The 25,523-nt window shown below is 41.2% G+C and overlaps 4 protein-coding genes across 12 annotated transcripts in view; 2 read left to right on the top strand and 2 right to left on the bottom strand.

Annotated features, from left to right (window-relative positions):
• Positions 1 to 3,674, top strand: part of LOC146376200 (membrane-associated phosphatidylinositol transfer protein 2-like) — a 45,159-nt gene extending 41,485 nt beyond the window's left edge. For all 9 annotated transcript variants that reach the window (XM_084947389.1, XM_084947391.1, XM_084947386.1 and 6 more), the window contains one exon: positions 47 to 3,674. In XM_084947389.1, coding sequence (XP_084803515.1) covers positions 47 to 430 — 384 coding nt within the window. In that variant the 3' untranslated portion in view covers positions 431 to 3,674. The remainder of the gene's footprint in view (positions 1 to 46) is intronic.
• Positions 3,675 to 3,773: 99 nt separating this feature from the next.
• Positions 3,774 to 6,453, bottom strand: arl6ip4 (ADP-ribosylation factor-like 6 interacting protein 4). The gene is made up of 5 exons (XM_084947397.1): positions 6,225 to 6,453; positions 5,826 to 6,149; positions 4,591 to 4,708; positions 4,422 to 4,491; positions 3,774 to 4,341 (listed from the first exon to the last, which is right to left on the bottom strand). The coding sequence occupies exons 1-5, from the start codon at positions 6,385 to 6,387 to the stop codon at positions 4,285 to 4,287; spliced, it is 732 nt and encodes a 243-aa protein (XP_084803523.1). The 5' UTR covers positions 6,388 to 6,453; the 3' UTR covers positions 3,774 to 4,284.
• A 3,382-nt stretch (positions 6,454 to 9,835) lies between these two features.
• mthfd2 (methylenetetrahydrofolate dehydrogenase (NADP+ dependent) 2, methenyltetrahydrofolate cyclohydrolase) lies at positions 9,836 to 14,208 on the bottom strand. The gene is made up of 8 exons (XM_084946197.1): positions 13,995 to 14,208; positions 12,303 to 12,487; positions 12,051 to 12,173; positions 11,617 to 11,769; positions 11,421 to 11,528; positions 11,245 to 11,337; positions 11,022 to 11,147; positions 9,836 to 10,535 (listed from the first exon to the last, which is right to left on the bottom strand). Exons 1-8 carry the CDS (start codon positions 14,072 to 14,074, stop codon positions 10,387 to 10,389), a joined length of 1,017 nt encoding a protein of 338 aa, XP_084802323.1. The 5' UTR covers positions 14,075 to 14,208; the 3' UTR covers positions 9,836 to 10,386.
• A 2,487-nt stretch (positions 14,209 to 16,695) lies between these two features.
• Positions 16,696 to 24,893, top strand: LOC146376197 (MOB kinase activator 1A). The gene is made up of 6 exons (XM_084946196.1): positions 16,696 to 16,965; positions 18,100 to 18,266; positions 18,714 to 18,807; positions 20,171 to 20,304; positions 20,936 to 21,099; positions 23,000 to 24,893. The coding sequence occupies exons 1-6, from the start codon at positions 16,952 to 16,954 to the stop codon at positions 23,075 to 23,077; spliced, it is 651 nt and encodes a 216-aa protein (XP_084802322.1). The 5' UTR covers positions 16,696 to 16,951; the 3' UTR covers positions 23,078 to 24,893.
• Positions 24,894 to 25,523: the final 630 nt, after the last annotated feature.

Below are 25,523 nucleotides of genomic sequence, written 5' to 3'. Positions count from 1 at the left end.
ATGTGTTGCTTTTTAGTTGACAGTTGTTTCTCTGATCCTTCAACAGTTCATCACAGAGGGATACGCAGCTCATCTGTCCCAGCTGGAGTACAACCATCGCTCTCGGCCAGCCAAGACCACCAGTGCACGCATGGTGCTACGCAAAGGCAGCTTTGGCTTGGGAGCAAACAGTGACTTCTTGAGGAAGAGGAACCATCTGTTACGCACCATCTCCTCTCAGCCAGCCCCCAGCTCTCCGACGGGCAGCATCCACAACAGGCCGGAGCGCACGCAGAGCCAATCAGACAGCGAGCGGCTGGAGCGGGAGCGGCTGGAGCGCACTCACAGCCACGGCCAGGGAGGGGCCCAGCGCAGCATGAGCATCACGGCCAGCTGCTGGGGCCGCAGCAGCAGCACCAAGCTGGAGCCAGGAGTTTTCAGCTCAAAATGAGACTGGAGACACGATGCAGGGTTCGGGAGAGTGACTTACAAATGCAGTGCTGAGGAAGAGACGCAAAGTGACGTGAATATAAATGCAAACAGTGGAAAGCAGGCTTCTTGCACCAGATAGGTAAAATACCATAAGGAAAAAAAATCAGGTGCTACAAATCACTGTTTATAAAAACTAACACCAGTCACATTCAGCACAGATATTTATGGGCAGAGCATGAGGCAACATTCATGATAACACAGACCAACATTTCAAGAAGTGTTGCCCCAAGGCGGGAAAGTGCACACAACCAAATAAAGCTAATATTGTAGGGATCCAGGCTGTTTGTACTGTTTAGTAAATATTTATTAGTCTTGAATACAAGGTCAGTTTTGCTCCTCCAGCACATGGAGACAGTTACACACACACACACACACACACACACGCACGCCCCATGCAAACAACACAGAGTTGTTACAGTAGCAGCTGTAACCAACTAACGTGACCAATGCAAGCACAACAACGACTACAGAGACGAACTTTGTTTATAGCAGTTTTAAAGCTGCGTCCTTTTTAACGCGATGATCAGGTACGTTCCAGTCAGAGAGCGGAGCTGAGAATCAGATGAAGCTGATTCGCCAATTTAGTGTAAACACGGAAACAATCGAGAAGCCAAAATAAATTTTTGTTAGATTTCTTTTCTTTTTTTTAAGGAACACCGAACAGATTTAACCCTCTCAAGGCAGGTGTTGCAGATTTGCAACAGTTAAAAGCTAACAACCTGATTACCCCACATACATATTTTATGAGTTTTTTTTACTCAGAAGTACCACTGCAGGTATTCTTTTGTGCATTAGCAACAAAAACTTAATTTGAGCCTGAGAGGGTTAACATCTTTACGCTCCCGTTCTGCTTGTTTTCTGGTCGCCCCTTAGACACGAAGAATCATGTAACGCAACACGAAGCAAAGCGCGTAATTACCCTTTAACTGTGGCTGCAGCTGAAACTGTTCTTGGGTTTTATTGCATCTCACACTTCACTTTATGCCATCGCTGCCGTACCCTCCTGAATGAGTAGCGTGCAGCTCCGCTATAGGGAAAAGCAGTACTGTAAGGGAAAGTGCCAAAGTGAAGCAGTGCTGAAGGATAAGCCGTCTGTGGATGCAGAGGAAAGGAGGGATCTCCTGTGTAAAAACAGAAACATAATAAATGGGTTAGTTTGTGTAAGTATGTAGTTGAATGCCTTAACAAGGCTTGTACATAATTGTTACATTACAGTGCAGATCTGGTATCTGGTCCACTGAAGATCAGTTTCAAGTGTCTTCTTTACTCTGGGGGTAAACACCGTCTCATTCAGGATATACTTTATTGATTGATGATACTTGTTGTTATTTAAGACTATAGAAATTTTAAAATGTATGGATTTTTTTCGTGAACAAAATGTGTTTTAAGATTACTTTAGCTATGATGTGTTGTTTTTTTTCCCTCTTTCCTTCAAACTTCAGTTGCAGCAACCAAACCTCAGAGGTCTTTGCCTGGCACAGTGTTGTATTTCTGTTATTTTATCTCTCAGATCACCAGAGTTGTATCAACAGAACTTGTGTCAAAATATTTTGTTTTTTTGTTTTTGTTATTAACTTTTTGGGGGGGTTCAGGATATGGCTTGTCTCTCTCTTGTTTATCCCCAAGCTGTAAAATGAGGTGTTGAATGTTCTCATAGATAATCCTCCTTAGGTTAAGGTCTCTTTCTCTGTGTTGCTGCGCCTTTAGGAAAAGAAATGTGCAAATTGTAAATCCTGTACAATACGCTGTTGAAAGTAGGAGCACAGAGCTAAGATTTTGCTTTAATACCGTTGGCCATTTATTTTCTAAAGCTGGTTTAAAAACAAAATTGTGATTTATTCATTTAAATAACATTTATTTGTACCTCTAGTAATCATGTACAGACAGAGCTGACAGCAGTGGACCAATATGGGCTCAGACACGAGGGGGAAACGTGCAATATTCCCGAGTAGCACCACCAGATCTTACAGACTGTTGAGGAAACACGTCACAGTGCATTGACAATCAGGTGAACAGGCACATGGTCTACAGACGTCAAATTGCAGAGGGTAACTCACCTTAAAACGGCACTGGCCTAATTTTGGCTATCGGGTTTTCTCCTGCAGAGAGACACGCTGTTTTGTTGTGATGTTTCCATTTTAATATATGGGCATCTAGACAGACACACTTAATATTTATAAAACAGTCAGCCTGGTAACAAAACAAATGGTTTACATAAGTGCGATGAACAGCACGTTTACAGATGATGTAACCTTCAGTTTGCGTTGGCCCTCTTCAGAGGCGTCATTTTAAAATTAGCGGTCCTTTTAGAGGCTTCACTTTGTGATGCAGTTGAATTGTATTGTGCTGAGATGTGTTTCTAAATATTTCATCCACTTCACATTTTCAATAGACGACATAAGACATCCTAGATCAAAGGCACCTGTAACCTCTTTAATCAGCAATGATTTTATTTTATATTTTCGTCAGCTGGTTGAGGAGAGTGTGACTCATGCTGTACTTCTGTCCCTCTGCATTTTGACCTTGACAAGAATCGGCTTAAAGCCATAACTCTTTAAAAAACAAAACAAAAAAAAAAGGAAGAGGAAAAAAGCTGCTTGTTGAAGAATAGCTCTTTGTACATTTATTGTAACTTGAAAACATGCAGTCATCTAACATTTTCAGCTACTGAACCATGCTCCCTGATCTGAACCGCCCAGATATTAAAAATCCAGAGAAGCGATCCATGCAGTTTTTGCAACCTCTGGGCAGACGATCGCTTTGATTCTGCTACCGACACACACATTACCAGAGGCCTTACATTTCCCGTTTTACTGCCTTACATTGACCATTGTGCAGCGAGGACGAACGCCGATCACGCCCCGAACAGACTTCACGGTGAAGGACGTTGTTCATGTTACTTTGTGGGAAAAGATGGAGGCCATATTTTCTAAACAGGATTTTGGTTTGTTTGACTTTTTTAAAGGAAATTTATGAAGAAGAAGAGAGTGGGACATAATTCACCAACATTAGGCAATCCCATCGCTGTCTCCAGCTCCGCCTCCAACAGTTATCGTTCAAAGGCTGTATATCTGCAACACAGTATCATGCTTGGAAAATATTTTACCTGTACAGGGTGTGTATCTTGTAGGTTTTGGATAACTACATTTTACCCATTCCCTTGTGTTTTTATGTACAGTGTATAAAGAACATATAAAGAACAACTAAGGCATTTGGGCTTTTTTTTTTTTTTTTTCCTTCCATACTGAGTTGAAACGAGGATGTTTTTGTTTTTTTTATGAGAGCAGGAACTGAAGTCAGACTTTACTTTCACAAAGAAATGGAGATTTATTTAGAGAAATTAAAATAAAAAAAAAATTGAGATACAAATGTAAGACAACCATGAGGTGGTGTGAGAAGGTGATATCAGACAGCTGAACTGGACGCTTATCTGGGATTAATCATTACTTAAAGCAAAGATTTTGCACAATAATTAAATTAAATGAAACTTTTCTATGAAGCTCAGTGTTACAGAAAATCAGCAGCAATGTCTTTTGTTGAAATCAAAAATCTACTATAACAGAATCCCAGTAAGATCCTTGTTGTCAGCAGTTTTATGTAGGCACTACTTTCTATCTACTCGATTACATCTGACAGCCATTACAAGCAGCTCACTATGACTTTTACCGTGTGTACCTCAGGAGAGCATCACAGTATTATTTTGCTATCACTATTATTTGAAATGAAGTGCATTTCAGTACACTGACGAGTTACTTTCTGCAGATCTGTTTAGTGAAGGTGCTCTCAGGCTAACGAAGCTGAAGGTGACGTCATCTATCTGTTGATGCTCAGTTTTCTCTGGAAGGCATCCCCGTCTCCCTTTGTAGCTTGCTGTGAGATGAATAGAGACTAGCTGTTAACAGTTATAACAGCACATTACTGCAATTACAGCTGAAAGGTTTCTGTCATACCTTGTTGATGTCTTTTTGTTTCTCCCGGCTGACTATCTCCTCTATGATCTCCCCCTCTCCTCTCACCAGTCTGCAAGACAGCAGGGGGGAAAAAGATCACCAGTTTAACCAGGGTGGGGGAATTCTTCCTCCAAACTCCCACTCTTGTGGCACGCTTTCCCCCGCTTACCTTGTCCTCCCTGTTTCAGGGTCCACCACCCTGCGGATCACGCTCTGCCTGGCTTCGTACTCCTCTTTGGTGAGGGGCCTCTTAGTGGAGAGACGGGCCTTCTGCTCATCTGTCATGACTGGAGAGGCAAAAATGCACCAGAGAGGAGGAAATAACCAGATAACGATATCAGAATGAATATCAGAATTGATGGGACTACATATACTTTGAGTTAATAAAGGTAAAGGTGCTTTCCTCCGGGAACTTGAGCTTCCTCACACAGTCCTAAAACATGCATGGTGATTCTAACATAGGTGTGAGGTAGATAAAGTGCACAAAATAAATGCTGAATGAATGTATGGTTGAAAAGTGACTTTTAGTCTAAAATTTAGGCTGGTAACAAATGCAAGTAACAAGTAGACTGATGAGGATTTGATTTACCAAGACCACCAGAATGAACTAGATGTGGAAAAAAAAAACATTTTTAGTTAACTAAAAAGGAAATACACATTGGGCCACAGCTCTTAATTTAAACCCAGGTGCTTTCAGTGCCAGAAACGCCTACCTATGCAGTCTCTTTACAAACATTTGTGAAAGAAGGGTCATTCTAAAGAGCCTGAGTGTGGTGCTGTAACAGAATGCCGCCGTCCCAACAAGTCAGTTTGTGAAATCAACTTGTGATGGTCAAATTATTTAAAAAAACAAAACAATCTTTCTACAAATCAAAGATCTTCAAAAACAGGATCTCAATGTCGTCTGTGAACATCACCACCATAAACAAGAAGGGTTCAGAACCGATGTAATCTCGCTCCACCTTGAACCCATCTGCAACTCCTACCGCTGGTGTCCTCATTCGTGCTCCCCATCAAATGCTTTATTTAGATCTATAAAGAAAGAGAGCAGCTCCTTCTGACCTCCTTTAAACGTCTCCATTGACACTCTCAAAGCAAACATCATATCTGTAGTGCTCTTTCTCTGAATGAGGTCATGGTGCTGCTCATTACCTCTCTTCTAAACCCAGCTTCAACAACTCATTCCCGCAGCTTTGTGGCCTGCCAGCGTTATCCTGCTCTGCAGTGCACTACTTCTTAGACTAGGAAGTAATATGTCCTAATAAGTCCTTATGTTTCACAAGCTGCGAAACAAATCCCACTCTTGATTTATCAAATATAAAAACCAGTTATTTTGTTGTGTCAGACTTTGTGTGACCAGCTGATCCACTGAAGTGAAGTGTGGGGTTGTGTGTGATGTCCTACCAGGCCCGAGCTCCACAGCCCCCTCCTCAGTTTGCCACACCTCCAGGTAGGATGGAGGTTTCTCTGCTGGGCTCTGCTTCATCTCTGCCTTCTTCTTCATCTTCTTCTCCTTTTTCTTCAACTTCTTCTTCTCCTTCTTGATCTGCTTCTTCAGCTTCGCCTTCTTCTTCTTCAGCTGCTGCTTTTTCTTCTTCTTCTTCTTGGCTTCGCTCTTCTTCTTCTCATCACTTGACGAGGATGACGACGATGAGGAGGAAGGGGTGGATGAGGAAGATGAGGAAGAAGAAGACGAGTGCCTTCTGCGCTTCTTTTGTGTTTTCTCATCTGGGGGAGAAACAGAGAATATAACCCGATGATGAGGCTGATTTTCCTGTGAATGCTAGCATTTCATTTTCCAACCTTTGCTCCTGTGCAACGTCTTCTTTCTGCTCCGACTCCTGCTGTTGGAGGAGGAAGACGAAGATGATGGAGAGGAGGAAGAGGAGGACGAGGATCGTCTCCGTTTCTTCTTCTCGTGTTTTTTCTCTCTGCCAGCTCTGTCGGATGGTCTGCTGCGGTCCATGGCTCACAGAACAACTGTTTACAGACCGTACTGAACGACAAACACGGAAGTGTGCACGTCAAATTCCTTCCGTCGCCTTCTCGGATTGAGGAACCTAGTTCCCACTTCATTTTAATTATTATTATTATTATTATTATTGCTAAATGTACCTGTATATTGTTTACATGATCGAAATAAATTAACAAACAAACAATTATTATTATAGTTGCAGTGTTTTATTATGAGACACTTTGCAAGGTAATAGACTCACTGTCATCTACACATCTCAAACTAATACACCAAAGTCTCGTCATCTTTAAACACATCTTTAATAAATTGACTATGTGCACGTTAGCATATGCTACTTCCGGTGCGGAAACTCCTGTGGGGAGCTTTGTTTCCGGTGTCCTATTCGCGCCTGGTTTACGGTCCAAAACAAGTTAAGCAAATGAATGAATCAAGCGGCGATTTACATTTCTATAGATGTCTTGGGCATTTACCCAATATATCTGTAAATGATGTTCATCGACTTGTCGATATTTTTCCTCAGAGCAAAAGAGAAAAGGGATTCAAATGTTATATTTCTCAGCTGTCCCTCGTTTATCGCAGGTGTTATGTTCTAAAAATAACCAGCGATAGGTGAAATCAAGTAGCCAATTTTATTTTTTGACGGTGCAAAACGTTTCGTGGACATACAGTACTGCACTTCAGAGTCACACTGCTAGCAATCGATGCAGCGATTCTGTACTGTACAGGAGAGACGTCACGGAGGAGATCGTCTGCAGCGATTAGGACGCAGGACACAATGTGACGTAAAAAAAAGCATGCAAACTTGCACTAAAAAATCCGCGAAACAGCGAGGTGAAAGGTGAACCACGTTATAGCGAGGGACCGCTGTAATTTTGAAGGTAAGTCACAACATACCCTTCGTAAATACTAATGTATAGAAACCGTTACCAGCAATCATTCATTTTTTGTGTGGCTTTTTTCACGGTTTGTTAACATGCTGTGTAGGTGTGTACTTGACTAGCTGATAAGATAAGATAAGATAAGATAAGATAACCTTTATTAGTCCCACACGTGGGAAATTTGTTTTGTCACAGCAGGAAGTGGACAGTGCAAAAGTTATGAGGCAAAAATTAGGATACAATAAGAATAAATACAGTACACAACTGTACAGAATAGAATAAAATAAAATACTATATACAGTAGAATAAAATAAAATAAATATACAATAAGATAAAAATAGAATACAAATGCTATATACAACTGAGTAAAAATACAACAATGACAGAAAAGATTATTGCACTTAGTGTTATTGCACATGTGTGGATGTGTGTGTTTGATCAGTTAAAGTCTTTATTGTGGAGTCTGACAGCAGTGGGGAGGAAAGACCTGCGAAATCTCTCCGTCCCACACCGTGGGTGCTGCAGTCTCCCACTGAAGGAGCTGCTCAGTGCTGTCACAGTCTGCTGCATGGGGTGGGAGATGTTGTCCAACAGTGATGACAGCTTAGCCGCCATTCTCCTGTCACTCACCACCTCCACTGGGTCCAGAGGGCATCCTAGAACAGAGCTGGCCCTTCGGATCAGCCTGTTCAGTCTCTTCCTGTCCCCGGCAGAGATGCTGCCGCCCCAGCAGACCACACCATAAAAGATAGCAGAAGCCACCACAGAGTCATAGAAGGTCTTCAGGAGTGGGCCCTCCACTCCACACGACCTGAGTCTCCGCAGCAGGTACAGCCTGCTCTGCCCTTTCCTGTAGAGGGCGTCAGAGTTATGAGTCCAGTCCAGTCTGTTGTTCAGATGAACACCAAGGTACCTGTAGCTGTCCACAGCCTCAATGTCCATACCTTGGATGTTCAGTGGTTGCAGTGGAGAATGCTTGTGCCTGCGGAAGTCTACCACCAGTTCCTTGGTTTTACTGGCGTTGATCTGGAGGTAGTTCAGCTGGCACCAGTCCACAAAGTCTTGGGTCAGTCCTCTGTACTCCTTGTCGTCCCCATCAGTGATGAGGCCGACTATTGCAGAGTCATCAGAGAACTTCTGCAGGAAGCACTGGGTGGAATTGTGGGAGAAGTCTGCAGTGTAGATGGTGAAGAGGAACGGAGCCAGAACCGTTCCCTGTGGGGCCCCGTACTGCAGACGACCCTGTCCGACACACAGCCCTGAGTCCTCACATACAGGGGAAACATCTGGTTTGACTATTCTTCACCTGTAGTTTGAATGCTGAACATTTGCCTGTTTAAATCATAAGACCAGTCATTATACAGAGATGTGCTTCTGAATGTGGACGATGTGTCTTCTGCTGCAGTAATGCAGTTCTGCTTGTGTTGAGTGATGTAAACAACTGATCGATCTAAATGCTTTAAACGTCAAAATTGATCATTCGATTTTTTATGACACAACAGCGGTGAGTGTTCCCACCTTCTGCTCTTTGTAACTTAACGCAATCTTTCCGTTTTCGAGTTTTGGACATGATTTTGGAGTATATCTTCGCAGTAGCGATTGACCGCAAAGTAAAGCTACCGGAAATGCACAACCCCACATCCAGTCTCAAACCAGGAAGTTAGCATTGTCTCGTGCACATAGTCAATACATTCCTTTATTATTATCTTACTTATTTATTTTATTTGAGATATTTATTAATTAAATAATTCCAGTCTGTTTGTTGTTTTTTCTTTCAGTTTTGGTTCATTTCCAAATACCAGACTGCTACTGCCCACTTAACAACCAAAAAAAATCCCCTGGGACTCACCCAAATTATAAATCTTCACTCTAATCAAACTACAGGACGAAGTATTTCCTTGAAAATTTTATTCAAATAAACAAACAAGCAGCCTATATCTGTGTTTGTCATATAAAAGGGTTTAGGCCAATGTGTGACCCACCTGCAACTGGGACACAAACTTCAACACAAGAGCAGAAAATTAAAAGTAATGAGTACTATCAAACTATCCACTTCTTTTTTACTAGTTTTTTTTTTTTTTTTTATTCACTTTTTATATAAGTAAATAAATGTATATAAATATGTAACTGACTACAAAGAATTAATGCAGTTCTGAAGGTAAAAAGAGGGTCCAACCCATTGCTAGGAAAGTATACCTATTAATGTCCAGTGAGTGTATGCTGTCGGTTTTAATTAAGACAGAGGTCATTGTCCTTTGTTTTAAGCTACATTTTGAAACAAAGTAAAAACACCAATATTTAATTTTAGTGAATACCCAAATCCCCCAGATCTCCCTTCTGATTTCAGTCAGTCGTAATTATTTTTTGTATATTCAGTAAATCTGAGACAGAGCGCCAAACTCAGTGAACTCAAACTTTACTGCTCTTCAACGCCAAGATCATTCCTCGAGGCGAGAGGTGCATCCAGTTACAGCAAAACAGGAAAAGAAAATAACTAGAAAGAAGTGCAGGAAACACGGACATCATTTACTTGGCGGTTAAAAAGTAACAGAAAAACATCATTAGGAGACATTTGTAATATTTATTTCAAAGATTTCTCAAAGGCAATTGTGAATCTTTAAAGCTTGTATACGGATATACATACTTGCCCCTGATGACATTAGCCCTTATCACCCTTTGCACATCAGGATAAACTAATAGAAAGACATACAGCAGAAAGGCTTCAGTCACCCGGCAAGCTAATCCTCACCACCCGCTTTCACTCATGTTCAAACACTGCGTCACTGTACCAATAAATAACATAATCTCAGAAAATTCTTTAAAGCCTAGCACAATGCAAATGATAAATACTGAAAACACTGTTACATTAAACATGCTGCTGCATCAGTGAATGTAACAGTCTAATTATGGCTGGACCTGAAGTCATGAAAGGTTAACGACATCAGCAGAAAGAGAGCCATGAGGCTATCATCTTTCCAGTCCATGTGCAAGGGGAGCATGGCAGGTAGCTCCAAGTAAAAAAAATAAAAATAATAACTGTAGTGTTGGGAAGGTGGAGGGTGGGCTCGTCGGTGGAATGTGTCACTGTTGCTGGGATGTGGTCTTGATCCAATTAGGACGCAACAGCCATGCGAATCCTCTGTGGGGGACACAGGAGGACATTCTTGGCTGCTTTGACAGTGTTTTTCATCAGCATCGCCACGGTCATCGGGCCAACGCCTCCTGGCACTGGGGTGATGAATCCCGCCTTCTGTCTCACACCTGAAAGTGCACAGGAAAAGTATGACGATTAAGACCTTATACACCAAATGGAACTTTCCAGAAATCAGCTCCTCCCATCATCGTGTGTATAAATATAATATGAAAACAACATAAAGGTCACTTTATAAATAACACAGGTAATGAGGCAACATGATGCCAAGCATGTGCTCCAGAAACATGATCACGTTCAGCTTCCAAGAAGCAAAGTATAAGTCTGTGCCAAATGTTTGTTTATCAAACATTTATTTATTCTCTTTCCTCCATGAAGGAAGCGACGTCATTGGTTCGTTTTGCTAGCAGAGTGGGTCGCTTTAAAAAGCTCACTGAACTTGAGTGGTACTGTAATAGGATACAGCTGTTACAGAGCGTGGGCGGGGGAGGGGGGGTTGAAAAAGGTTGCCTGTAGTACGTTTTATTGGAACACAATTCAAAATGCCTGTGTGGAGCACTGAGGTGTTCACATATGTTCTCCCTCTCAAGCCTTACCTTCAAAATCCACATCCCCAACCAGTCGGCTCTTTCCAGTGACGGGGTCCTGCACTCTGTTTATTCCGACGTCGATCACAGCCGCTCCCTCTTTGATCATGTCTGCAGTGATGAGGTTTGGAATCCCTGAAAGGTCAGTAACGCACACACACGCACAAAGAGTACAGTTAGTGAAGTACAGCAAAAAGACAAAAAAGATTAACAAACCAACCAACCAACCAACCTGCGGCAGCCACAATGATGTCAGCAATTTTAGTGTGTTGGCGAAGTTGATCCTTTGGAGTGTATCGGTGAGAAATTGTGACTGTAGCGTCACCTGCCACAGAGAACAGAGGCGTTAGGGGTGCACACGCTTTAGTTTTATCACCCAGCAATGCGCGCACACACATCCTGTCCTACCTCCGGGCCTCTCGTGACGGCCGTCTGTGTGCAGCAACATGGCGATGGGCATGCCCACGTTCTTGGAGCGTCCGGCAACCACGACATTCTTCCCAAAAGTAGGAATACCTGGAAGATAAGAAAATTTGCAATCTTTTAGATAGGGTTAAAATGCTGTTGAAGAATCTGAGAGGAAGAAGGTGGTCACTATAGTTACCTGTGCGTTTAATAATTTCCCAGACACCCCAGGGAGTGGCAGGGAGCATGGTGGACTGATCCAGGCACATGCGGCCCACGTTGACCACGTGGAAACCGTCCACATCCTTGGTTGGGGAAACTGCATTGCAGACTGCACGCTCGTCGACGTGTTCTGTCCAAACAAAAGGGAGTTACAGTCAAAACAACTTTATCAACTCGTTCTGCTCACCGTCATAAGGTCAAATTCAGTTTCTCAGAGCAAATTCTGCCTCCAGCATGAAAGAAAATCCAAGCAAGAGACAGCAGGCAGGTGGGCAGTTTTCTGCTCCAACGTAGGCGCTGCAAACACACGTTCACCAAAGCTTGCATTCAGCCGTCATACTGGATTTCTAGACACCACGCACACGTACGCAAACCCGACTCCCAATGCAGGATTTCCCAGTTTTTCTGTACCTGGCAAAGGCAGCTGTACCAGTAGACCGTCCACGCGGGGGTCGGTGTTGAGTTTATCGATCAAGTCCAGTAACTCCTCCTCACTGATGTTCGTGTGCTTGAGAATCGTCTCACTTGAGATTCCTGTGGGAGGTCGAAGTGTGAAAACAACTCCGCTCACAGGCGAACATTTGCAGTTTTGCCAATCACACGTATGAGGAATGTGCACCCCACCCAAAAAAAAACCAAAAAAAAAAAAAACCCAACACCTACCGACATCAGCCGCAGCCCGTGTCTTGTTCAGGACGTAGGAGTGGCTGGCTGGGTTGTCTCCCACGAGAATAACACTCAGATGGGGTCTTCGGTGGCCGGTTGAGACCCATTCCTCTACGTCGGCCCGGACCTCATCCCTAATTTGCCGTGCGAGTTTCTTTCCTGAGATGACCACCGCCTCCTGCCTGGGAGTTGGCGAGACAATTGTGGTCAGAAGACAAGTTATTGGGCATCAAGAAGCTGGGATTCATTGTTTAATTCCTGACAGATTTGTACACAGCTTTATTGAAAAGCGTTGGCCAACATGGCACAAATAACTGCACTGCAGCGCCAAAGCTAAGCCAAAATTCTTTCAACTAGGACTCATGTAAACTCATCTCAAACTTAATCCAAGCACCAGCTCTAGCCTCTAAAATTAGACATTAGACTGGGCCACATGCTTTACTACCACTTATGTTTCAATATGTATAGTAAACTGGTAGAAACAAGCAAGGAAAGTCAGGCTCTTTGAGCGTCTAACCATCAGGCATGGTCGGAGATATTCGATGGTTAAAACTCATGTACAGTATTCAGGACTGTACAGACTGCTGCCGCACCGTTTTGTCCTCTTTACACAAGTGTCAAAGATGGTTATCCGTTATATAATGACAAGCAGAGCGGAGGGGCTAATAACTGAAGAGTAATGAGCCATCGACAATGATGTAACCGTCACTTTTATCCTGTCCAAAGTAATTAAATCCTCAGAGAAAAGGATTGAGTGTATTGGGGAGAATGGGACCAGTATATCAGGCCCCAGACGCAATGTGTCGAGGTTACAGGGCTAATAGAAGTTCAAATCCCCCGACAGGCTGAGGAAAGATCTCTCTTTACAAATGTTTGAATAACTCATGTTCATAATGTTTATCTTTTGTTATTGTTTACTCTGCACATGACAACACAGCACTAGTACCTCTCGCAGCTGAGTTTGCAGAAATTTTCCTCGCATATAAATGAAATTAACTTGAAGTAACGTGATCCCACCAGATCTAATTTCACAAGCAGTGATGTAAGATAATCACACACACATATGTCCTAAATTATCAGCCTTGTGTCTTTGTAAATCACGCAGATCATGTGCAGGACCCACGAGATTTAGGAGTAGTTTTTTGTGTGTGTGAAAGATTAGTTAATTGCATGTAGTCATACTGCACTCAGCACGTTTCCAATAAATACCTGCACATGCAGACACTTGCTGACTGGCTGCTGCAGCATTACTCTCAGCGTGTTATATCAGGTTTTACAGACCATGTGATCAGATCTGACCTGCGTGTTCATTTTTCCCAGGGTGTGCACAACTACATCTCGAACTCCACCTGAAGCCTGCCACTGGGTGCAAGCATTCACACAGATTTCATCAGCCAGCCCCCCCACACCTCATCTACACCTGCAATATTACCGGCTTGACGCTGGGGGCGCTGCGAAATGTGTTCCACTGAGGACGTTTAGTGCAATAAAACAATAAAAGCCAGCAGAATAAAGCCCTGCGACCTCATCCGCGTACACAAAAGCCTACAAACAAGTGGGCACACGGAAAAAAGAAAAACAAAAAAGAAGCAAACACTCCCACCGAGTGAGGTAACAGAGCCGCCTCAGAGGTCGTAAAATGACCGTTAAAGCCGCTCAGATCGCAGCAGATGTGCGGAGGAGACTCACCTCGAGGCGGACGTGTGCAGTTTACAGACTTGGTGCTGTGTGTGCTGGCACAGTTTCCTGAGAGTCCTGAGCGCTGCCATTTCTCACCGGCTCACAGAAGACGAGACACAGCTACAGCGCCGGTTACGAAACCCCGGGTCTGACGGAGAGAGGCTGGGAAGGAGGAAGAGGAGCAGAGCGGCTTTAAACACCTCCCCCCGCTCGTGCAAGCTGCCTACGTCACTGCTATCAGTCACCAGCCCTCTGCTGCGGATACCAGAGCCCTGCCCCTTTACAGCAGCCCTGCGTGGCACAGGCGTGGAAGTTCATGAGCGGTACCAGGCCAGAGTTGTTGTTGTTGTTTTTAGACCTTTAAAGGTATTTTTCACGTACAGTTTCCACGTTCAAACAACCAGGATCATCATAGTTAACTAAAACAACATTGAAACCAAGTCTAGGTGTGGTAAAAACATTTGAATCAACTGAATTAAAAGCTAATTCATAAAAAAAAAAAGTAAGCATATTATATACTTGCAAAACTAACTTAATTGTTTTGTATTTTCACAGAACTTTTTGCAGTTTTCACCGCAGGCCAAAGTCACACCCTGCAATGCTCAGAGACACTGCAAAAACCCAAGAACTCCATCACAGACTCTACAGGCTTCAGTGAGCATGCTAAATGTTAAAGGTCATTACAGTACAGTTAGTAAAAAGTGAACAATCATGGCTTCTTTTTCCCTCTACCCTTGTGGAAACAGGTTAGAGGTTTCTGGTTCAGCTTCGCCCACTTCTGAGGTGCACGAAGAAGAGCAAACATCTGAGGACTCTGACAAAGGCTACAGGCAACAAGGAACTATAGAGTTGTTCTTCATACTATAAATGTAGTTTGGAAGAGTTGCCAGGAGAAAGCACCATGTTTGTCATAAATCAAACACAACAAATTAGCACAAACACCTCATAGCAGCTGTCAGGCACGGTGGTGGAGGGGTGATGATTTGGGCTTGTTCTGCAGCCACAGGACGCTTTGCACTCATCGAGTTGACCGACTTTCATTTTACTCATGACTTTTTGGTTGTCTGTGTCACTTTTCAGAAATTTGTTCATGGACACGTTTATTAACCAAAATAAAAATAAACATTTGAGAAAAAAATCAGAAACAATAATTTGTACTTACAAGACTGACTGAAATAAAAAATAAACAGAAAACATTCTTACTTTTTGGCAGTGTAGACAGCTTAATGAGGCTTTGGTGTAAATTAATATCGAGTCTATCAAATGAAGTGTTGTGTTTGTATTGTAATACATTTTCTGAACTTCCTAAATCTTGCTTCTAACTCTTAACACCCACATTATAATAAGAAAACTAAAACCAACACTGAAACTGGATTGTTATTATTAGATTACTAAATGATTATCATGGCTTTCTTGGTCAAGTTGAGCCATTGTAATTACTTTATTCCCTATTGGCAGCTTTTTCTGAAACCATAACAAAAAACAACTACAAATATAATGGCATACATGGCACATTTATCTATTGGATGTATTAAAGCAGATTTTTATACATTTAAATACTCACTTGTGTACACATAACAAGAATTGTACTTTAGTAAAGCACTTGATTAAATGTAGGTCTTATCTGTACTCATGTTTATTTCAAACTGTGGGCTCTTAAAGGAAAAACATTTCTAAGGCAGTAGATTTTGGGGAGTTAACCCTAGTGTCTGCTGGAGGTTTTGTGGAAAAATGTAATACCTGACTGAACCTTTTGAAACACACTGATCTGTTCTCTGTTTGCCACTGTTTGTTCTCACTCTTTGGTGTAACCACAAGCTAACAGCCTAGCTTAGAGCTTGGAGAGTACCGAGATGTACTGTAGTTCCTTATCTGGAGAGCACATGCAGGGTGGGCTATATTAATGAATATGTAGGTTCTCTGACAGATAATGTTGTATGCTTCAGATCATATGCTGTCTCTCTTCTCTTCTCCATCTTTCAGGTACAAGTTCATCTTGTTTCATATATCCAAAGATTTATTTATTTTATTTATATATATACATTTATATATTTATTTATTTTATATTTTGATATCTCTCTGATAAGTTTGTGTTTCCAGACTAATGATGCCTTCACCTGCACTGATATGTCTTTTTTGACTCATATTGCGAGTTCCAAATGCAAATCCAAGACTTTAGACCTTTTACTCCAGATCTTTTATCGGCTTAATTAGTTTTGCTATAATGAGGGAACAGGCCTCACCTGGCCATGAAATAGCTTGTTATTTGACTGAAAATGGAAAAGATTTAAGCTGACAGTCTGCACTTAGATCACATATCCATAGTTTGATTTGAAATCTGACTCTGTGTCACCCTGTCCCTAGGATCTACCTCTGTCACACCAGCCCTCTTCATGTCCTCCTTCGCTACATCCATGAACCTTCTCTGAGGTCTTCCTCTTTTTCTCCTGGCTGACAGCTTCATATTCACCTTCCTTTGTCCAGTATATCCACTATCTCTTCTCTGCACCATGTCCAAACCCTCTCAGCCCTACCTCTCTAACTTTGTCTTCAAACTCACAACTCACTGCTGTCTCACTGTCCTCATATTAAACAATCAAAAAATCATATAGAACTTAAGGGGAATGTTCTATGTCACAGTATTACAGTGTCACAGTATGTCACAGTGCTCCAGGATGACACATAAGAAAGTAACAGCTTTCTGACAGAAAGTTCTTGATCTTGGAATATGTACGTAGTAGTACCCACAGGCAGCCTGAAGGGGGCGACAGACTACCGGTTGCGCTGCTGCAGACAGCAGACAGAGGAAGAGGGTCTGTGGGTGCAGTTCATGTTAGCCTTCACTGTTGCTGTTAGCAGGCACCACTGACAAGTGCCTCGCACAGTGTACTTCTAAAACGCGTTTTTGTTTATTAAACCAGCTTCAAGAGTTCAAATCGAGGGTCTTAAACGATTCCTGCGCCAAGATGAGCTTCCTGTTGTAAGTAAAAAAAAATTATTTTTTTTAAGCGCTTGTTGAGTTACAGCCGGAGCTTGCGGTTAATGTTAGCTGCGCTTCTACGAAGTTCAGTCAAGGGAAGTAAGCGGCGATAAAATAAGACACCGCTACATAAAGAAGTCAGCTAACCGCATCCCAGTCTTAGTATAGTTTTAAGTTATGTTAAAGTCACCCATTTCTTACGCAGAGCTACCACTGATGATTGTAACATGATCGGGAAACTGTTGATTTACAGTTCGCCACAACTCACGAACTATAACTTTTTAGAGTAGTGAGTTAGTACGTGCTAACTTTGCTAGCCTGGTGAGCAGCGCTAACTCGCGTTTGGTTAGCCAGCTTAGCTCATATAGTCACTCTCTAATTGACTTAAGCGATGCTAGACATTCAATTTTTAGTCATGAGCCACACCTTTGGAGGTCTAATGTCGCTGGGTTGTTATAAAGTGTAAAGCAACGCCGCTAATTAAGTTTCCGTTGTTTACAGTAATACCGTGACACTGGTGCATTTCCTGTCAGTGGGTATACACTATGATGTGGTTGAGTCACGGCTCTGACGCTGTGGAAACCAAAGTTTTTGGTTTGATAGCAAACGCTGCAGCGGTCATCCATCACGAGTTTGGATTCAGCGTGAAGTTCATAGATGCCCACCACCAAGCTTGCATCTGCTGAATGCACACATGAATAGGAGTCCTCCTGATCAAGGCCCAGGAAGAGGATCTGCTCTAAGATTAGCCTTTTAAAAACAACACTTTAGACAAAAGTCTGTTGTTTATATAGTTCACTATCACAAGTTCAGTCTTTATTATGTTCAGCTCAATGTCCTGTTACCCATTTGATTAGACAGTCTTACCCCAAAAGACCTTATAAAGGAAAAAAATAAAAGAGGAAGGAAAACACATGAAAGTCAGCCATGCAGGGATCAGACACAGACAGATCAACATGTCCAGTTAACAGTATATTTATCAGATATCAGATATTTAAGATGTAAAAATTACATTGTCAACATTTGAAGGCCAGATGTTAACCCCGCAGGGGAGAGGGGGCAGACAGATATGGCCTGTGCCACATGACCACCGTGAAGACAATATTTCTTAGATCCACTTTGATTTCTTTCCAGTGGTAGTCGCTCATCTAAGACCTTCAAGCCGAAGAAGAACATCCCAGAGGGCTCCCACCAGTATGAGCTGCTGAAACATGCAGAGGCAACGCTGGGTAGCGGAAACCTGAGACAGGCTGTCATGCTGCCAGAAGGAGAGGATCTCAATGAATGGATTGCAGTGAATAGTGAGTGACTTAGTACAATGAGCCTGCACACACAGTATCCAACTAACCAGTTAAAGTTTGTACCTGTGCCCAGTGTTAGTATGAATCATAAATAAAATAGTTCTGTACAGGTGCTGCACATTTGCACCACCCTGTGGTGTGAAAAGAGTAGTAGGGTCATAGAAGAGTGCACACAGCTTGCAAACTGGTAAATAATTGGTTGTTGCATTAAGCAGGGATTGTCGAATTACATGTTTTATATATTATCTCTAATAAAATATGGTATGTTTAAATATATTGCTTATGTGCATTTTGTGCTTTTAAATCTATTAAACTGTGAGTGTAGATGATACTAAAATACATATTATAATCTAATTTGTTGCAAACCCTCCCTCCCAGTTCTTTCATCATAATAATAACATGCATAAATTCTGGATAAAACAAATAAGAATTTACTCTTTCCATTAGCGGTGGATTTCTTCAACCAGATCAACATGCTGTACGGTACCATCACCGAGTTCTGCACCGAGACGAGCTGCTCCGTGATGTCTGCAGGACCAAGGTAACGCCAGTCATTGTCCTCCTCATGTTTGTGCTCTTAATTTAGAGTAAGTATTTTCACTAGGGCATATTTAACTGAAGTCACTTTGTGACACAGCAGGAAAACCACGGGTGTTTAGTTGCTTTATCGATTTGTGTGGTTAATGACGTACACGATGGCCCACTGTCATGCGTATATGGGTAATGTCAAGAGCCATCTGTAAGATTTATCAATTCAACGCAACAACACCGAGACTAGGGCTGCAGCGATTAGTCAAGTAATTTGATTATAAAAAATTCTCGACACAAATTCTTTGCTCCAGTGCTTCATTTAACACGTTACTCTGTAGCACGTAGGTGTTGCCATGGAAATGTGAGCCACATTTGTGACTAAAAACAGACCTGCAATACAAACACAATAAAAAGTTTGATAACATTAGATTGTATTGATTAATTTAATTAAAAACAAAACGTTAAAACTTTTTTTCACAAGCCAATAGAAATTTAGACCAGCCAGCAAAACTCAGAGGCAGAGTAAAGGTAAATTTTTATGCCTTAGTTTAAATTTCATATACATCTTATTTTGACCTTTGACTGTACTTGAGATTATTTATATATTTTTACATTTCAGAGAAGTGGATTTTTGACTTTTAAGACTTGGGTTATTATTGAGCTATGAGAGAAACATTTTTTAGTGTTTGATACCAAAAAAAAAAAAAAAAGACCAACAAAAAGAAAAAGCTAAATCTGTTTTGCACTGTGTGTCAGATGAAGCAAAATTCAGCTGACTCATTTCATGCGGGTCCACTTCCTGTGTTTTATCATCTCCACAATTAAATTTTATCTATTTATTTGCCGTTGTTTTACCAGGAAGTGTCACTGAGATAAAAATAGCTTTCTTTTACATAAGAGACCTGGTCCAGCTGTTAAGACCTGATGTCCTGAGTTAACTGCAGAATCAGATTCCCAGATCACATTTTGAGTGGTGAGATGGTTAAGTTAAATCAGCTTCAAATCAGTCATCTGAATGTCACATGAGGAACACGGGAATTAAATCTTGCTCGTGGACCCTGTAGAAGCTGTTTAGTTAGACTCTTCCCCTATCCTCTGTCCTGCCAAGACTTTCTGCGCTCAGTCTCTAATCAGGAGGAAGAGACGAGGGGGGTTCACTTCCTGTTGACATAGCCGCCATCAAGACTACGAAACTTCTGCATTTCCCTCTTCTGTTCTTTTTTTGGCCTGTCAGCTACCAGATGACGTTCCACTGTCCTGACAGATACACAGTTATATGCCGATCTCTCATTTTTCTTCAGCAAGTCCAGTTTAACTAGTGAATCAAGGTGGTAATCTGAGAGATGACTACTGATTTTGTTCTTTCTCTGAAGGTATGAGTATCACTGGGCTGACGGCACCAATATTAAGAAGCCCATCAAATGCTCTGCACCCAAGTACATTGACTATTTGATGACTTGGGTGCAGGATCAGCTGGATGATGAGACACTTTTCCCCTCCAAGATCGGTGAGTTTTAACAAAACTTAAAGCTTTTGTTTGTGTTTAACAGATAGAGGGATGTTCCCTTTGACTTTATTTGTAGCCTGTGAGAATGATTTAATTATGGTGTTATTGGTCTTCTGTGTTTTTGGAAAAAAAGACCAAAGAGCAGAAATAAGTTTTTTAGCTGCACACTTGGCATTTAAAGCAATGCAATCCTAAACATACAGACAAGATAACCAAGGGCAGCAGGATAATGGTGTTGGCGGTCCAAGCCAGTCACATGACTTCAGTCCAGCTAAACTGTGTCTTGCATGCTGAGGAGCAGACTGATGCCAAGAAGCCCCTTAGACAAACAAGCTTTCTCTTTGTTCATTTTCTACAGCTGAGGTTTTAAAACTGGAAGACAGCACATGAGAAGGTTACAGTTCCTGCTGCCAGTCTGTCTGTGAATGTGATACTATCACCTTTAAACTGGAAAAGTATCACTTTAACTATCAGCATTGTAGTTTTATATCTAAACATACATTTTTAAGCTAGGCAAATGAGCTAAAAGTCCAGAAATCCTCTGGATTTAGGATGAAATACATAGTGGACATTGAGGCAGCGCATACTCTTCTCTTGACATCAGCATTTTCCAACCCCTTCTCCCCTACAGGAGTTCCCTTTCCCAAGAATTTCATGTCTGTGGCCAAAACCATCCTGAAGCGCCTGTTCAGGGTTTACGCTCACATCTACCACCAGCATTTTGACTCTGTGATGCAGCTGCAGGAGGAGGCCCACCTCAACACCTCCTTCAAGCACTTCATTTTCTTTGTTCAGGTAGGTGGTTTGTGGTTCTACAGCCCCTTTCATACCTGGACCGTTATTTATATATACTGATCTAAAGAGTCCCGAGTCATTTTTTCTCTTACTGTTGGTTGAGTAATCTTTGTGAGGGGGAACTAATAATGTTTCTGAAACTGTTTCCACTTGGCTCAGGTTTGAATAAAAGCATTTTTAAGATAGTTACAACTTCTTGTAATATATATCTACATTGAGCCACTTCCATAACTGATACCACATATTTTTGCAATGCTAACTCAGTCTGTAAGCAGTTAAATTAGAATACATGTGACTCATGCACATTCGCCTGACATGAGTATCTTGCTGCAAGACTCTTGTGGAGAAGACAGATGTAGTTAAAATCCTCCTGAAATGTTTGTATGTACACACACCTCCATGTAGAAATAGTAGTCATTACTCTGCTGAAAGCCATAATTAGAAAGTTAGCTCCCTCTTCTCATCCTTTTCATCTTGATCATGTGCACACTAATTCTCTGGCGTCCACTGCACATTAACTTTTAAGTGAAACTGTGATTGGCGACTTCTTTGGCCTCCCGGTTTATTTCTGTTCAGCAGTGTGCTGCGTGTGCCTGCACGGCTATTTTTGTCCATACGGTTCTCTTCAAGATCCTTAAATGTGGTAATGTCCACATAAAAAAAAAAAAAAGTAATGTGAAGAGCCAAACAGGGAAAAAAAGTCACTTTTGAGGAAAAAAAAAAGATTCAAATTGATATTTAAACACCTTCACAGACCACACTTGTCACAATAGCTGACATTGCTCAAACACAGGAATAAACTGAGCTACTCTCAGTTGCAGAACAAGATAAAACCACATCTTAATAGGGTGTGGCAGTAAATACTATGTGCTGTTAAGATGTCTTTTTATCATAGACTATACATAATGTACTTAAGTGTCTTGCGTCACACGTGCTTGATGCTAAATGCCAGTTTTAGTGCAGGTACTGATGCTCTAACTGCTTCAACAACAATAATAAGAGGCCATCGCCTGCAAAGAAAGCTCGACATACGCAGGATTCCATTAGCAGTCAGGATAAGCGTTCACACGAATATGGTTGTTAACTCATTAGGTTAACCCAGGGTTTATGAATCTAGCACTCATGTTAAAGGGGTGGTGTTGGCAGCCATCACAAACATGCCTAGGTCTACTGTCACCAAAGCAGTTGAATTTACAGAAGATAAAACTATAATGCAGACAAAGCAGCTGTATGTGTGTCTGTAATAGGAAAAGCACAGTAGAGCAGTACAGTATTAAGGTCCTGTGTGAATGTGCAGTCAGTATGATGGGAAAAGACCTGCTGTGTTAATAAAGTCGAGCCCGTTTGAAGCCAGGAAGGCCGGGCGGTCAGTGAATACAGTCGTGTCTTAAAATCTATCTTTTATGACTGATGTTCAGCGTGGACAGACATAGACTTTAGAAGTTACTAAAAAAAACTTTAGATGCTCCTGCTATCTGAGCATGGAGGCCTGAGGTATCTTCCATGAATCCATTCCTAATCTCGGACATAAGGTTATTTCTTCAGCGTAAATGACCAGGATACCTTGGTAAGAAGTGAACCATCCTCATAGTACAGAAACCAAAGTTAACCCAGAAATTACCCAAATCCTGGTTCATAGTACTGGCCTTGTGTTGGTTGTGGAGAGAAATTTTATTTTTGAGCTTTAGTAAATGCTACACTTTTATTTTATAGTTTTACACTGTAAACTTAAAGGTTCCCTGTCTAGTTTTGTCCTAAATAGATAAATAATGTTTACATTAATCATTCACATTGTGTCTATCCATGAGGTCTGAGAACCATTGAATTAAACTTATATAAAATATATCTTAGAAACTAATCTGCAATACATGTGTAATTTTTAAAAACTTTTTTCTTACAGGAGTTCAACCTCATTGACCGGCGAGAGCTCGCTCCCCTGCACGACTTGATCGAGAAGCTCGGATCAAAGGACAGATAGACATTTCATCACACGTCTTCCCTTCATAACATTTTTTTCCTCCCTTTTTTTCGCTGTCTGTGACCTCTTCTACCTCTGACTTCTAGCCTCAGCTCTGAAAATCTGTGCCTTCCTCCTCGTATCTCCTGAATCTTTGCTGTATTCTTTCCCTTTTGTTTCTTTCTGTTGTTTGCTGTCTTTGAGCCTCTGTTTTTTGTTTATTTTAGCTTCACAAGATCATAAAATAATGTTGTAGAGTAAACTTTTTTTTATATACAGGACTGTGGTTAATGACTCTTTAAGAGCAACCTACTGATTTTTAAAAAAAAAAATAAAAAATTGGACCAAGGACATTTGGAAGTTAAAGTGAAACACAGCTGATCCGCTGTAATTACAGAAACTGACCAAACGTAGGTTTTTCTTTTTCTTTTTTAACTCTCTGTCATTAGTTTACAGGGAGAGTAACAGGAAGGATGGGGGGTAGTGACGTTAACAAAGGTTTTCGGAGGGCTTTTGTAACATTACATGAAGGCAGGCAAAAAAATGTAACAGTATATTATAGTATATTAACAGTATATAGAGCTCTCTGTCACGCGCTAGTTGTGTATCTGATATCCCACACGCTAACAGGGGTCTGATTATGTGACGAGATTCAGTGATAGTTAATCGTAAGGTGCCTTTCCTCTTACACCATAAAAGAACATCATCTTAGACTCCAGTAGTTTCAGTTTGGTCACACATTACTGTCTTTTTGCACTTTTTTTCCTTCCTTATTTGATTAAAATAGTAAAATGTGAGATATAGTGCTTTTATTTACAATTTGGTTCCACCTATAGCTTTTATAATGACCCTGTGAAGGGACTATGTAGTGTAAAGTCAACCTGTTAACAGCAAAATATAATCTGTGAACTTTTTTAAAATTTTAGTTCTTTTCTATGGTGCCGATTAAAGTCAGTGCTGGTACTTAGTTTCTTTGTTTTTCCTTTTATTTTCAAAATTTGTACTAAATATTCCCCTTGAAGTGGACCATAATGTGATAACTATTACTATTATTACACCTGTACACCTGAGATGTATGCAGTATTTCAGGCATGGTCAGTTCCTCCAGCTTCAAACAGCAGGGCTGTTTGTACTACCATCTTTTTATAAACTGAAGCAGATTATATTCCCGCTGAATACTTTGTCTGGTTTTATCAAGGGAATTCTTGTTGGACCTAAATTTCTATTGGACAATCACGTGACCAATTATGATCTTAAATTATGCACAACAGGAACTAACTATTAGATTTAGGGGCAGCAGGATTCATTTTATTTTTTGTTACCACTTTGTAAGAAAGACTTGTCGTCATACCAAGGTAAAGGTGTAATTGTAAACTTTTAGTTCACGGCTCACAAGATGCTAGTCAAGTCAGTACTCTGCAGGCATTTCCAGGCATTACCTTGAATCTGTATTCAATGACATGTTTTTGAAATCTATTTTCTTTTTTTTCCCTTACGATTTTTATTTTTTAAGATTTTGGTATGACGTTACATTTCATATTGCATTGCAAAATGTTGGCTTTATCTTTTGAATCTTCTATAACAAAAAGGGCTTTGAAATGAATGAAACCAGTTTTGTTTGTTTTTTTGTTGTTGTTGTTTTTTTGTTTTTTTTTTATTGGACCAATTGTTGGCTGGTCATTCAGGCTAAGAAAGAGTTGTTTGTATGTACCACGTCCACACATTTGCTGTACATAAGATCAGTGTTTTCTCTGAACAAACCTGTGCCTTACCATAATGGAAGTGTCTGATATGATGGCATTGATAGATCAGAAACTCAATAAACACTGAAAAGACACTGCTGCTTGGTGTGTACTGCATGTCCGTGACATGTCTTTTTAAAAGACTATCAATACCAATATTAGTGTTTCTGACAGTTCATTTAGTAACATGCAGCTGTGCAGTTTCCAGGGAATCATTTTGTAGGGCTTTTACAGGAGCAGATACTGGTGCTGATGCTGGGTTCGTGGCTTTCTACTGCCCTGCACAGCTCTCCTTGAGTAACCGCCTATCTCCTGAGCAGGGAGACACAGCAGAACTTCTTGGGATGGCATGATGGGCTGCAGGTGCCATCAAGAACACTAGCAAAAGCGATACTAGAGAAAAATCAGTTAGTGATAAAGAGAGCAATATTCTAGTAACCATTTGCAAAACCATTCCCTTATGCAGGTGGTCTTGTTACCTCTGCAGTGCACCTGTTGTAGCTTTCATTTGCAACAAAGCACAAGAAGTAAATTCTCAGTGTTTGATGCTTCTATCTGGACAAACTGACATCCATTGAGTTTAACTGACTTAATTTTATAACGTTTTGACTGAACTTTGGCTTTATGTGATTGAGTAGTGTATGATAGTATCCAGGCTATGAATATAAATGGGACTAAAGCTGGTACTTTGTTTGCGATCGCTACTAAATTGTAGACTTAAAATT

Source organism: Perissodus microlepis, chromosome 12 (assembly GCF_051167445.1).
Source record: "Perissodus microlepis isolate ML-2025 ecotype Zambia chromosome 12, ASM5116744v1, whole genome shotgun sequence".
Lineage (NCBI taxonomy): Eukaryota > Metazoa > Chordata > Actinopteri > Cichliformes > Cichlidae > Perissodus > Perissodus microlepis.
The sequence above is the reverse complement of the archived record's forward strand: the minus strand, read 5'-3'. Positions and strand labels throughout refer to the sequence as shown.